Here is a 13,509-nt window from a genome sequence, read left to right as displayed (position 1 = left end):
TCCGGCCACAGGCAAGAGAAGGGCTGTTCGGACATCCTCGGGGAGCCCACGGCGCCCCCACACGGGCCACGGGCAAGAGAGGGGCTGTTCGGGGACATCCTCGGGGAGCCCACGGCGCCCTCACGGGCCACGGACAAGAGAGGGGCTGTTCGGACATCCTCGGGGAGCCCACGGCGCCCCCACACGGGTCACGGCGGGTAGCCCGCGGTGGGCGCTCCCTCCCGGGTCACGGATAAGAGAGGGGCTTTTCGGACATTCTCGGGGAGCCCGCGGCGCCCTTACACGGGCCACGGCGAAGAGCCCGCGGTGGGCGCTCCCTCACGGGCCACGGACAAGAGAGAGGCTGTTCGGGCACCCTCGGGGACACCGCGGCGCTCCCCTCACGGGCCACGGCGGCGGAGAGCCCGCGGTGGGCGCCCCCTCACGGGCCACGGCGGCGGAGAGCCCGCGGCGCCCCCTCACGGGCTGCGGCAGGGAGCGCGCGGTGGGCGCCCCCTCACGGGCTGCGGCAGGGAGCCCGCCCGCTCTCAGAGCGCGTCTCCCACAGCACCCAGGACTACAACTCCCACAGGTCCCACAGCACTCGGGACTACAACTCCCAGAGGTCTCCCAGAGCCCGGGACTACAGCTCCCACAGTGCCCGCGGGTCCTTATCGGATCGCGGCGAAAGGCCTGGAAGGACCCGGGCTGTAGCGGCGGCCGCAGCCGCGGGCCCGGCTCGGCCCCGGTGAGCGCGGCGAGCGGAGGAGGTTTCGTGCGGGAGCGCCTCGGGCAGGGCCGGCGTGTGGCGCAGCGCGGATTGCGGCGTTGATGTGCGCTTTGCCCCCCGCAGCAGGAAATGGCAGCGCTAGGCAGATCCTTCCAGGGCATCCCGGCGGGCCCGGCCGTGGAGCTCCCCACAGCGCCGGCCGCTGCCCCGGAGCCCTTAGCCGGCGGCCACGGCCGTCTGCAGCCACCCGGCATGGTCATGGCAGGGATCGGAAACGACGGCGTGGACGGACCCTCCGGCCTCTGTCTGCAGAGCAGCTTCGACCTGGCCTCGCTGGCCGCGCTCGGCAGCCACAGCCAGGGGCTGACGGTGGCCCCGGTGAGCTCCTTCACCAGGAGCCGCAGCCAGTAAGTGCCGGAGCCCTTCCGCAGGGCCCAGGCAGGGGGGAACTGCGGCGGGTGCTTTGCTTTGGGATTTGTTTCCTTGTAGCAGTGTTGCGCTGGTAGGAGGTTAGAAAATTGTCTTGTTCTCGGTTGAGGACCTTGAAGCTGGCTAGGGGGGATGAGGGAACCGTTTAAAAGGCAAGAACCAGCATATTTGCGTACTTTCAAATTCATTTATTTGTTTTAGTATTTTTTCAGTATGTCCCGTCATATAGAGTATTAAGAGACATAAGCTGGGTCATGTATTGCTTCTTGAAGCATTTGAATTTTAGACAAAAAAAATTGGTCTTGTCCCTTGTGGAAAACTAAATAATATAAAGGAGAAGAAATGAAGAAATTAGCATGGAATTCTGTTCAGAGAACTGAGCAATTACAGCCGCCTTTGACTTCCTTTGTAACAAAGTGGTTATTTGTTGTCCCAAACTTTTATTCCCATCACAGCTGGTGACACACTGTCACCATTGATCTCAGATGAAATTTTAAAAGGGGGAAAATATTGTTTGACACTATCAGTATAACCAAAAGATACAATTTGAAGCTAAGTAACTGTTTTTCTTTTGTAGTGTCTCTGTGCGATGTGGAAGGAAGCATAAGCTAGAAGAAGAGGCGGAAGGGTAAATTAATTTGTCTTTTATAGCCTGAAAAATCCTGATTTGCTTTTTGTTTTGTTTGAGCACATCTCACCTACAATACAAACAGGAAGGAAATCTATCACTGTTTCCCTTTGGAACTCTTCCCTTGAATTGCACATGAGCCCAGATCCATTTCTGTTACCTAATTAATTGTGTGGCACTGATTTTCCTGAATAGGTACTCACATTTTACTAAGAGCAATGTGGATTTATTTCCTTTGTTGAGGTTGCTTTGCCACAGAATGTCAAAACTGCTGAGACGCACTTTACATTTGTTCCTGTAGAATGCCACATTTCTTTTTTTGACAGTTGTAAACTTACTTTGTTTCCTAGCTGTCCTGTGCGGAAGAAGAGACTGACAGGAACCAAAAATTGCCCTTTGAATCCCAACACTGAAGAATGGATTCTTTGTGCAGGTCAGCAGGCAGCTGGGGAGGTAGCGAGTCAGTATGGTGGCAGCGGTCCTGAAACTGCCATGTTAGAAAGTCCCTGTGAAGAAATGGATCAGACAATGGGGGAACAGCAATGCGAGGTTGCTCGCAGGAAACTTCAGGAAATTGAGGACAGGTAAATGCAGGGATTGAGTAGCCTGGCTTTGCTGAGCTTTCCCTTTTTTGGTGGGCATTCAGGGGTAAATCTGGCACTTAGCAGTGTGATAACACTGCTGTAAGTCTGAGGTGAACCTTCTGTTAAAATTATTTAATTTTAGGCTGCCTGTGGTCCTGTGACTCTTCAGGCTGATCAGAAGTTTTGGGTGCTAGAGCAGGAGATGCTGAGTAAATAACACCCTGGTCACAATCATTATGCAGCTCCAGTATACCATAATTGGGTTTAATGCTCTTCTGTGAGCGTCCAGAAGCTCAAATTCTAACATTTACCTGCTCAGGCTTTAGCTCAGTTTTTTTTCAACCAACTGCAGCTTGTTCTGTGATTTAAACTTAAAATAGATGTGGATTTGTAAGTGGAGGGAGTAGCAAGGACCAAAGAGGTCTCTCTGTACATAAGGCTGAGATTCATCTTGTTGATGGTGTCATGTGGGCAATTGGGTGGCTATAGAGAGTCTGCTGTAGTGTTTTAATAAATTTACTGTGCATTCTGGTCCTTGAAAGATTTCTGGGAATGGCATGTGTATGTATCAGGTGATTGCAGGTGAGCTGGTATTCCAAAATATCTAAAATGACCACTGCAGATGATTAGAAAAGCCAAAAGTTATAGAAATTTTAAAACAAGATTTTTTTGTAGATTACTCCATAGATGATGCATAAGGAGAAGCAAGGTACTGTCAGACTGTTATTTTTTAATGGATAAATCAGAGTAGTGAAATCTGTCTCTATTATCTGTCTGTGTCTGCTTTGGTCTTCTTGGAGGATTGTTCCCTATTCTTCCCAGCTACACTGCTAAATTTTCTGTGAAACAAAAACCAAAAACAAAGGAGATGCTTCCATTTGTTCTAAACACTTCACCAATTTGTGCTGATTTAATCTCAGGAATTGGCACAGCGTTGTGAAAAGTGAAGCATTATTTTCAGTATCTCCAGTACCTTTGCAATAATTCTCAATTCCAGTTTTGGGGAATTGAGCAGGTGAAGCAGCTGCATAGCTGAGACTCACCTGTGTAATGTGACTGAATCATTCAGTTTCCCTTGGAGGGAATTTATTTATTTTCTCTCAGTGTATGTTTGTACTGACACTGCTGGGATAGCACAGGGGTAACAAAGCTAGCTCAGGTACCAGGAGTGGCATTACTGTTTGAGTGGCTTCTGTGAGTCCTTCTCAGGGTGTTTTAGCCCAAGAGAGACTCACTCATGGCCCTGCTGCTCCTGGTACCCAGCCCAGGTCAGAGATGTGCACAGAGCAGAGCACGTAGATGTGACTGTAGTCTGCAGTGGATGTTCCTGATAACAGTATGCTCAATAGTGTTTATCTCCCTCTTCCCCCTCCATTCCTAGGATAATTGATGAAGATGAGGAAGTTCATGCTGATGGAAATGTTAGCAATCTGCCCACTCTTATCCTGTCAGATACCCTTAAGAAAGGGATGAAGAGGGATTTTGGTGAAGTCCTGACAAAGAAAATAATAGAATCTATGTAAGTTCTGGAGGAAATCATGGTGCTATGTAGCTAACACGTGCAAATGAAAAGAGAGACCTCGTTTCATGTTTATGGAGATGTCCTTGATTACTGCATGATGCAGCCAGCATTGTGTAACAGACCATTCATGTGGTTCAAAGAGGAAAAACTGTCCTGATGTAAAAAAGAAATAAGTGTGACTGTAGTGGTCATCAAGTATGTGTTTTGTACTCCTCATGTCTTCTACAGACTGAAATTTGTGGAGTGAACCAGTATCAGTTTTGGGTTTATATATATGAATTTCCAAAATGAGATCTTGAAGTGTGACCAACAGTGGTCAAGTTTGGTGCAAAAAAAAAGAGAGGAAATACAAGGTTAGAACTAGAAATAAGGGAACTAGGGAATAGGGAAGAGGAAATTTAATAGAGGGGGGGGGAAAAGGTGTTTATTTTCTGGACTATGGTTCCAGGCTAGCTCAAAGGATGAAGGTCTTCTGCATTTAATAGCTGTGCTTGGAGAACTTAAAATTTACTGAAACTCCATCCCTTCTAGGAGCCGTCCTTCTATGGAACTCGTGCTTTGGAAACCTCTTCCTGAATTTATGACAGATAAACTGAAGTCTGTTTCTGTTAAGAACTTCAAGCAGCAGAGTACAGAAGTATGTCAAGCTAAGCAGCCAATACCAAGAGCTCCTTTTGACCCACAGACTGAAACGTTCCCTGGATCACAACAGACTGCCATGTCTCCAGATCCATATGCTAGTTTGGGAATATCTGGGTGTGCAGAAGAAGAAATGGAGTTGTAGATCCCAGACTTTAGACTGGAAGTGGTGAGCTTCTGATGCCTATTGTTGAGGTTTTTTGATTATTTTTTCTGGTTTGATGTGTGAATCTGAAGTTATATTATTTGTTTTTTTGTTTTCTTACTAACAATCATAAGCACACCACAATCATAGGGTGGCCAGGAAACACCCTAAGATTTCTGTGTTCCAATCTGTTAAATATTCTTATTTTTACTGAAAAGGTAATTCAGAGGCCTTTGGAACAGGGAAGTAGCTTTCCATCTTGCTTAGTGGTGAAATATCCTCTTAATTGCCCTTGGTAAAGCATAAAATCCAAATATTGAATGTAACTGTGGCTTAAGCCACACCTTTGTCTTACTGAGCCATTGAAACTGGTGCACATACTATTCTTGGCCATTTGGTTTAAATTGAATTACAAAATGTAAAGGAAGAAACATCTTCAAATCTAGTCATGGATAGAAAAGCAGTCCCTCTGGTAATACAGCTTTTCACACCATCTTATTTGTTTGGACTTTATGTAAACTCAGATGTAGAAATTACACAGTCCACGGGGTGCCAGGGAAGGAATATTACAGCTGAGCTTAAGTCTTTTGCTTTGTAGAAAGTAAAGCCAGCACTTGTAACTTGCAGGATACCTGCTGACTTCAGTTATCTTTGGTTCATTGGCTTCTAAATTTTATTTGTGGGTTTTTGATGTTCCCTTCCCCAAAGTGGTTCTCAGCAGAATTTTACATTATGCAGAGATTCTCTGTATGCATGGAGTGGGAAAGTCAGTTAGGACAGTGTAACTTCTGCTGAAATGAATGGCATCCATTGATTTGGGTAAACATGATAAGTAAATCAGCTAACAGGGATTATGGTGCTTGCTGCCATTGGGAGGGTCAAATGCTGGGTCTGTACCAAAGTCCCAGCCTTTGATGGCTTTGGTGGTAAGGTAAAGGAGGTGCCTGTCTTTTTCCTGAGAGAATCTAGACATAAAATTTAAGCCACAGTATGTGCCAATAATATAGCCTCACATTGTTTATACAGATGTTTGCCAAAAGAATTTTCTGCCCTGCAAGGGTGCCAAGGAAAGGAGTTCACAATGAGCTATTGCTTGTACCTTTTCTCAGTGCACAGCAGTTTGTTATGCTTAAGGTTTTCTAACTTGTTTAAGGGTTTTATCTTTTGTTCATAAGTCCTTGAGCTTTCTCAGAGATACCTGAACTGAGGCTTTTATAAGAAATCTTTTCCAAGTAACAGGGTCTGTTCAGAGTCCTATGTCCCAATCTGGTTTTGACATCTTGCTAACATAAAGGAGCAAGTACACAGGAATGCAGCTGCAGAAAATCTACTCTTCTCTGCACAGCTAAAAGATAATTCTTGTGATAATATTCTTCACTGTTGAATAACCCATAGCTCAAAGCTTAAAATCAGCCTTCTCTTTTTGCAGTCCTTCTGGTTGTTCAAAACATACCTGCTTGTTGAACCCTGTTTATCTTGCTGCTTTTGTTGAAGGTTGTCTGAAATTTCCTGTCTCTTGGTAAAACATTTTAGAGTTTCACTAAAAACACTCCAGCATTTGAGTAGGTATTACTCTGGAAACCAGTGCACACCTGTACCATTCTGGAAGGTTTATTAAATTGAAGAACATGTGCAGCCTATCTTGCTATAATGCCTAATTTCATTTCAGGGTCTGCTATAAATCTTTTGCATGAACTGTGGAAAATTTCTTATGTATTATTAAGCTGCTGAACATCTTTTAAAACCTACAGCCTCTGATGTGCTCCAGTGGTTGAGCAGAACATAAAGCAGTCAGTTTGGAGAAGGCTGTAGTCACTGCAGGTAGAAAATGTGATGCCTCCAAGTAAGTGACTGGTTTTCAGCTTGCTGGATTATAGTTAAAGTATTTTAGGTGAAAGCTCTGAATCCTAAATAAATTTTAAAAAAAAGGATAAAAATTTCAAAAATGTTATGAAACCATCTCAGCAACACTGAAACTGCAACAGAAGATGCAAAAAAAAAAAATCTGGGAGGCCTAAGTACATCAATTGATGCAGTTATTTTCCTCTTAAAAACACCCAATTGCATATCAGATTTGCAGAATTTGTTGTGGATGGCTTTTAAGCATACTTTTTTTCCTGCTAGGTTTGTACCAAAGGTTGACTTTCAGAGGTGTTTTTTCTCTTAATTCAATGCCAGTAGGGCATCACTGACCTGTTACTGCCATCTAAAGCAAGAACAGAGTGGTGCACTGTTGACAAAGACTGAGATGGAGAAAAAAAAATTGTCTAAAAAGTTTGCTTTGATAGAACACATTTGCTTTCATTTTTTCACAACGCATTTCTGCCCTTGTGATAGGAGACAGAGGGGTTGAGTTGCTTAAATTGATGGAAGAGTGGGAACCAAGTGACAGGAGCACTGAGCAAGACCCTTGCTGCAGCAATCACTTGGAGAGGGTGACTGGATGGGAGATCAAGCTGTGGGCATTTACAGACTTCTGTATTTGTGAGTTTCATTTGTTGTTGTCTTCATTAAAAGACTTTTATTAAGGATGGCAAAGGCGATGCAGTATTAGGAAAAACATTATTTTGAAATATTAAAGATCTGATTCTGGTCTGTCTTCTCTTGGGACCAAATCACCCTTTGTATGTCAGTTTTCAATAAATTTTCTAAAATATTTTTTAGATGACTGTTTCATTCCTCGTAAGAGTGATAAAACCTTGGGAGTCCATGTGTAGTCCTTCAGCTGGACAGTGAAGTTCTCTTCTGGCTTAAGAAGATTTGAATTTAACTATGTTATGTTAAAGGCATTCCCCTTTTTTCCTCCACAATATTCACCAGGACAAGGGAAGGCAACAGCAGAATAGAATAAACCTGAAGCTGCCAGGAAGGAAAAGTTATTTTAAGTCTGTCATGATCCAAAGACCTCTGACAAAGCAATAGGAGTACCAATTAATGTTGCTATAGCTTGTGTTTTGAGATCTTTTATTTTACTTCAGAATAAAATGACTCAGAACTAAGCAAGCTAGGTATTTTTAAAGTTAAGGAATGTTTGAGTAGAGTTTTAAATTCAGATTTTAGTAATTTTCTTGGAAGGTAAGACTTGCTTTTTTTTGTGTACCATCTTAGTGGACTTGATTCTAGTAGAAAATACCAGTGCACATAAGGATTCTCCATGGTAGTAGGCTTCCAGATGCCAAACAAGAACTACTTCTGTGGTTTTAGTGGAAGAGGTCTCAGTAACTATTAACACCAGTGTTTGCAGTAAGCCAGGATAAAGCATGCCAGGATAGAGCTGTTGAGAAGGGGAAGCAAAACAGTGCAAAGAGTAAAGACCACATCCTTGACCATTTCTGTCTCCTGTGCTTAAGGAGGTTGCAATGTTAAGCACATCCCATGTCCTACTGTGATGAAAAGGAGAATGTAATACAATTTTCTTTGGATTTTTTAGATGTTGAAATGGCTTGTTCATGGTTGCCAGAAAGAGCTGGGGCTTCATAAAAGAGTGCTTACAAAATGTATTGCAAAGCTACAGATCAAATCCTCACTTCTGCTTTTTTTGGACACGCAACAATTGGATACTATTGCAGTCATCGCTATTTTCTATCGTGAAAGTAAAGCAATTTATTCTTCTGACTACTTGGATTTTCAATCTAAATTTGTTGCACTGCACAGCTGTAGCCTTTACTTCTACCCACTATTCAGGTGGAATCCTTCATTGTAAACTAGGTTAGTCAAGCTTGTAATCCAAAGCAGGCCTGTCACCTTGAATGTTACTGACTGAAACTTCTCTGGTTTTCTTTCTTCCCCACCCCAAGTTATTTTTGCCAAAACTGAATGCAAAACATGAAATAGCACTGAAACCAAGAGCAGCTGTGCCAACACCTGCAACAACTCTCTTATCTTCAGTATAAAATTTCTTCTGTCTCTCCAAGTTTTTTTAAATATTGTGATAAATACTGGATACTGGAGCAAATGGATGTGGACCATGAGAAATCCTACTGTGGTATTTGAAATGAGCTCCTGACAAGTCCATTTGATGCTTCAGGATTTCCTGTGGTAATACAGAACCTGCAACCATTTTCATACCATGTCTGTGCACCCACCTCCCCTCAGATGGAGAATTTTGGACAGCATTACTGGCCACCAGGGTGCCACAACTGCCCTGACTTCTGAATATTCACACTTCAAGCTCCTGCCACGTGCCTGCCTCACAGAGGCTGAAGGTTTTGCTCTGGCCCTCACACAAACCCATCTACCACATCCAGTGTCCCCAAAAGGGAACTGCTGAAGCACCCAGCTGCAGACACCTTATGAGCAGTGCTCCCCAATATATTGTGGCAAGATGAGAAACTGAGGGACCTGAATTTAAATTCTCCAGATCCCAGATCCTCTCCCCTCCCCAGTGAGTTCTAAGGCAAAACAGGGTCAGTGAGCTGCACTGCATTTTAATTGCACCAATATAGTTAAATATTAAATGGACAAAGCAACTCTACATAGCAAATGGAAAACAAGCATTTAGTGAAGCTTTAAGACTTAGAGACTATTAAGGTCTAGCCCAGTTGCCTATACATGAATATCCCAGTTTAGTTTTTGGTGTTAAAATTTTAACTGGAAAACAAAACATTTTCAGGTTCAGAGAGAATGAGCAAGTTGAGAAACAAACCTGCCTCTCTCCTAAGCCAACACTGACTGGGGGGAGCCAGGGCAGGACAGGATACCCCAGGCTTTTTCATACCATCAACTAGCATGGTAAAGGTGAGAAACACTTTTCTGAATGGGCTTGATTTTGCCCACACACACCCCAAAGGGGCATTGCAGATTTCCTGCCAGGACAGGACAGTTGTTGACAGGGAGTTAACACTACAGGTTAGACACTGATGAGCTGAGGAAAGAGTTCCTTGGCAAAGCTGTCCTCCCACGCATGGTCGGCGCCAAGCGGAGACGACGTATCACTGAAGGGAGACAGGGATCCTTCATACCCAGAGTCACTACAGCCATCCAACAGGTAGCTTGAGGCTTCAAGGCTATGAGAAGAAGAAAGCAGATGAGAAAAGCCCAGTTCAGGCATGAAGCTGTCCACAGGTTCGTTCTTCACAGACACTGGGACTTCAGGGATGGCCTTGTTGTCAGATGAAGAGAGATTTTCTTTCTCAATTTTCACTTGCATATTGGTTTGGTTGGCCACTTCAACAGGAATCTCCACTACCAGGGGTTTTGTATACACGTGATCAAACCTTATGAGTTCATTAATGGCTTCCAGCTTGGCTGATGGGGACCCCAAAGAGGGAGAGAGGGCGGCTGGTACGGAATTTGTTTCTCCAGAGATCTCTTCATCCAGCTTTTCCAGGCACGTTGACTCTGAATCAGCATATTTGAGAAACAACTCTGGGTCCAGACTGTCCAGAAAGCCCAAGAGGACATCAGACTGCAAAATGAAAGAATTTTAGAAAGATAGTTTATTACTGTTACAGCCAAACACCAAATGTGGCATCTGTTAACCTCCATGTGGAAGTTAATATACAGTGACGCAATCACAGCTGGTCTACCAAGAATATCATCAAATACACAGTTAAAGCAGTTACCTATCTTGCAGAAATTCACAGAATAGGCCAGATTGGAAGGGACCACAGTAGGTCACATCTGGTCTAATTTCCCTGCTCAAGCAGAGTCATCTTAGAGCACGTTGCACAGGATTGCACCAGATGGTTCTCAACTGTCTCCAGTGAGGGAGACTCCACACCCGTTTGGGCAATCTGTCATTCTTTACCAGGGCCAGGGCACAGTCATTCTTTGCCCACAGCTTTTTTTGCAAGGATACTGGCAATCCCCAGGGAATTATACATGCATTTGAGATTTACAGGCACTACTAGAAACTCCCTCAGATCTTGTACCCATCAAGTACCAACAACACAGTGCCTGCTGGCTACACAAAGCACGGACCAAAACCTGGCTCAGGCAGACCTGCACGTGACTAAAGCTGTGGGGGACTGGGTTTTTTCATGTGAATTCCTGTACTCACTGGACATAGCCGTTCTGATGCAAAGGTATGGCATTCCAAGATTTGGAATAAACAGAAACCACCAAATGATTTAACATCAAAACATTACAACACTGATCTTAAATCTACAGTAATTCTGAATTTCATGGACAGTTTGTATAGGACTGGATGCTCACCTCAGAGTCTGAAGAGTCACTGCCATCAGAATCCATGTGGAAGCTATCAGAAATGGTGACTGCTGGGCCTGCACCTGCTGCAGAGGAACACGTAGTCTGAGTGCTGCGGACTCAGCGGACCCGGTCACCAATCTGATCTCATCCACCTGGGATTCCTTCACAACCTGTACCAAGGCAAAAATTCAGTCATTTCAAGTGTTCTGGCAGGCAGTACAGTACATGATCTTCAAGATCATAATTCCTCTGCTAAGGCTTCCAACACAAAATTCCCTATTTGCTTGTTTTGTAGGAACCTGAAGGTAAGGTAATTTCAAAGTTAGCCAAAGCTTCCCTACACTTGCACATTTATTTTGATACTTTTAAATTAAAGCCTGACCTTCACCACCACATCTGAGACACACCTACATGACTGTTACAGTTTTTACTTCATCTCTATGAGGTAGACAATCAGAGAAAACTGTCTTAAACCAGCCTGGAACTAGTCAGCTTTCTACCTCCCACATTACCCCTTCCCACTCGGCACTCACAGAGTTTCAGGACAGCCTCCACATGGAGGGCAAAGGTCTTTCCCGCATATCCCTGCCCACAGTCCCGAGGGTGCCCCGGGATCGGGGCAGCTCTGCCCAAGGCGGGGGCGGACACGGGCGGCTCACCTGGAACTCGTCACCCTCCTCCTCCGTCTTCAGAGCATCCAACCCCAGGCGGCAGCGGAGCTCCTGGTTCTCCCTCGCGAGGTCACACGTCCTTTCCCGCAAGAGCTGGTTCTCCCGCAGCAGCTTCTGGTTCTGCAAAGAGCCGTGAGGCAGGGAGGCCGCTCCCATGCTCCCCCTGCTCCAGCCCCGCATCTCCCGCAGCCCCTTACCTCCTCCTCCAGCTCCACCACCTGCTGCTCCAGCTCTGTCATCCGCGCCTTCTTCCTGTCGCGGGCACTCTGGGCCGCCACGCGGTTCTTCAGCTTCCTGCGGGGCAGAGCGGCCGTCAGCGGGAGACTTTACCCCCACCAAGCAGAGCCGCAGCCCCGCCACCGCTGCCCGCACTCACCTGCGCAGCGCCTTCTCCTCCGGGCTCAGATGCGTGAGCCGCTGCCGCTTGCGGGCCGGCTGCGCGGTCTCCATCCCCGGGAGGCCGGGGTCGGCTCCTGCCGGCAGGACAACGGACAGATGCCGGGCAGCCGCGGTGCCGGGAGCCTCGGCCGCTTTGCTAGGGATGAGGAGCAGCCGCGGGGCCGCGGCACCGGGCAGCGCTGCCATGGCGGGACAGCAGACACGCCGCTCGCGTCACCAGCGCGGCCAACTGCGCCCCACGCCGCCCCGCCCGGATTTCTACCATCGTGGCTCTCCCTCATTGGCTGCGAGGCGTGACGTCACGGAAGGAAGAGCTCGTGATTGGTCCGAAGTCGCGAGCAAGGGGGGAAGCGAATTGCATCAGACAAGGGGCTGCGGCTGTGAGGCGCTGGCGAGGGGCGGGGCTTGCGGGCGGCTCTGAGGGCGGAGCGGGGCCGGGAGGGGGCCGAGGGGACCTGGGCCAAACCCGGGCCGGATCCCGGCCGTGCCCGCGATGGCGGTGGCCAAAGTTGAAATTCCTTGAAAAGGCAGTGAGCTGGGCCTAGCGTGGCGATCCAGCTGAAATCTCTCTCTGGTCTCCTTCCCGGAGCCGGTCTGTCGCAAGTAGTCACAAGCATAATCATGAGGAACACAAGTGCCACGAATGGAGCTGTAGCAGATGCCATAAGAATGAACTTTTTAGTCTAAGAAGACTAAAAAGGCAGCGATGTTAGTGACTGATGAGTGGAACTGCAGGAGGCCATGCAGAAATCCTCAGGGAAGTCGCACCGCTGTCCCCTGAGGAGCAGCGGAGCTGTGTGGGAGTGAAGTGAGCACTGATGTGGTGTCTGAGGGAGGAAATCACCCTGCCCTGACGGGCTGGTGTTAGATCTGATAAATCTGGGGTTCAGACAGAAGGTTTGCAGGTAGAAAGCCTGGAAATGCTCTGCCCATGGGAATGCAGGTGTTCAGCAACCTACGGGCCACAATGCACAGTTTTCAGGGCATCGAGGGTGTTTGAACCCCCGGCAGCTCAGCCCCTGCAGCTTTCCAAGTTTCCGCTTGTGACAGTTGCCAACGACCTGAATAGTTATGAAATGTCGAGACTTTGGCTGCTCACAATTATTTCTGAAAGCCATTTGTACATTGATTTTAAATTAGTGGAGATGTTAAACACTAAAGGAAAACATGAGCTTTAGAAGATCAAAGACGCTGGTGTGCTGGTTTGGCATTACTCCAGCACTGGAGTTCTGCCAGGCTTTCATGATACAGAGAACAAACTGCATTTGTAAGCTTGTGTTTGTTCTTTTCTTGCGCACTGCAGCATGACATTGAGCTAAGGCTGAAAGTTCATCTTTCTACTTTGACACCTTTGTGAAAAACATGGCAATTTTTCAATAAGCCTTTTAAGCGGAGTGCAAAAAATTGTTTGTTCGGGTCCTGCTAAGCCCCTGAGACACTGGCCATTGGAGATACTGCTTCTCTTTTGTGTGTCTCTTCTGGATTTGGCCTCATGTTTCTTCTGTAATTCTAATTCCCACTTTAAAGTGTTACTTTTTTCTTCCAAATGCAGATTCAGTATTAATAACTGCTTCAGATTTCAGACATCCATTTCAAGTCGCCCTTATTTGCAAGAAAAGTGGGGTGAACACTT

The 13,509-nt window shown here is 46.4% G+C and overlaps 2 protein-coding genes across 4 annotated transcripts; one reads left to right on the top strand and one right to left on the bottom strand.

Moving 5' to 3' along the window:
* The first annotated feature begins 744 nt into the window (after window positions 1-744).
* Window positions 745-8,271, top strand: CCDC117 (coiled-coil domain containing 117). 3 transcript variants are annotated; one of them, XM_063172752.1, is made up of 6 exons: window positions 745-1,116; window positions 1,716-1,766; window positions 2,117-2,350; window positions 3,732-3,869; window positions 4,404-4,680; window positions 8,087-8,271. In XM_063172752.1, exons 1-5 carry the CDS (start codon window positions 839-841, stop codon window positions 4,654-4,656), a joined length of 954 nt encoding a protein of 317 aa, XP_063028822.1. In that variant the 5' UTR covers window positions 745-838; the 3' UTR covers window positions 4,657-4,680; window positions 8,087-8,271. The 3 variants fall into 3 exon arrangements, with proteins under 3 accessions (XP_063028822.1, XP_063028821.1, XP_063028823.1); XM_063172751.1 differs by lacking the exon at window positions 8,087-8,271 and having other exon boundaries at window positions 747-1,116; window positions 4,404-7,312; XM_063172753.1 differs by lacking the exons at window positions 3,732-3,869; window positions 8,087-8,271 and having other exon boundaries at window positions 751-1,116; window positions 4,404-7,312.
* Window positions 7,604-12,091, bottom strand: XBP1 (X-box binding protein 1). The gene is given in 6 exon segments (XM_063172750.1): window positions 7,604-10,063; window positions 10,813-10,920; window positions 10,923-10,976; window positions 11,466-11,597; window positions 11,675-11,771; window positions 11,854-12,091. Coding segments are annotated over 6 exon segments (1,158 nt in total). The 5' UTR covers window positions 12,063-12,091; the 3' UTR covers window positions 7,604-9,505.
* Between the last annotated feature and the right edge of the window lie 1,418 nt (window positions 12,092-13,509).

Source organism: Melospiza melodia, chromosome 20 (assembly GCF_035770615.1).
Source record: "Melospiza melodia melodia isolate bMelMel2 chromosome 20, bMelMel2.pri, whole genome shotgun sequence".
NCBI lineage: Eukaryota > Metazoa > Chordata > Aves > Passeriformes > Passerellidae > Melospiza > Melospiza melodia.
This window is presented reverse-complemented; position numbering and strand designations above follow the sequence as displayed.

What these genes read in the sequence shown, in the direction of transcription:
- CCDC117 (XM_063172752.1), top strand. Translation starts at nt 839, where the DNA reads ATGGCAGCGCTAGGCAGATCCTTCCAGGGCATCCCGGCGGGCCCGGCC. An exon ending in CTAGAAGAAGAGGCGGAAGG is followed by an intron (nt 1,767 to 2,116) that starts GTAAATTAATTT and finishes TTTGTTTCCTAG; the next exon opens with CTGTCCTGTGCGGAAGAAGA. An exon ending in CTTCAGGAAATTGAGGACAG is followed by an intron (nt 2,351 to 3,731) that starts GTAAATGCAGGG and finishes CTCCATTCCTAG; the next exon opens with GATAATTGATGAAGATGAGG.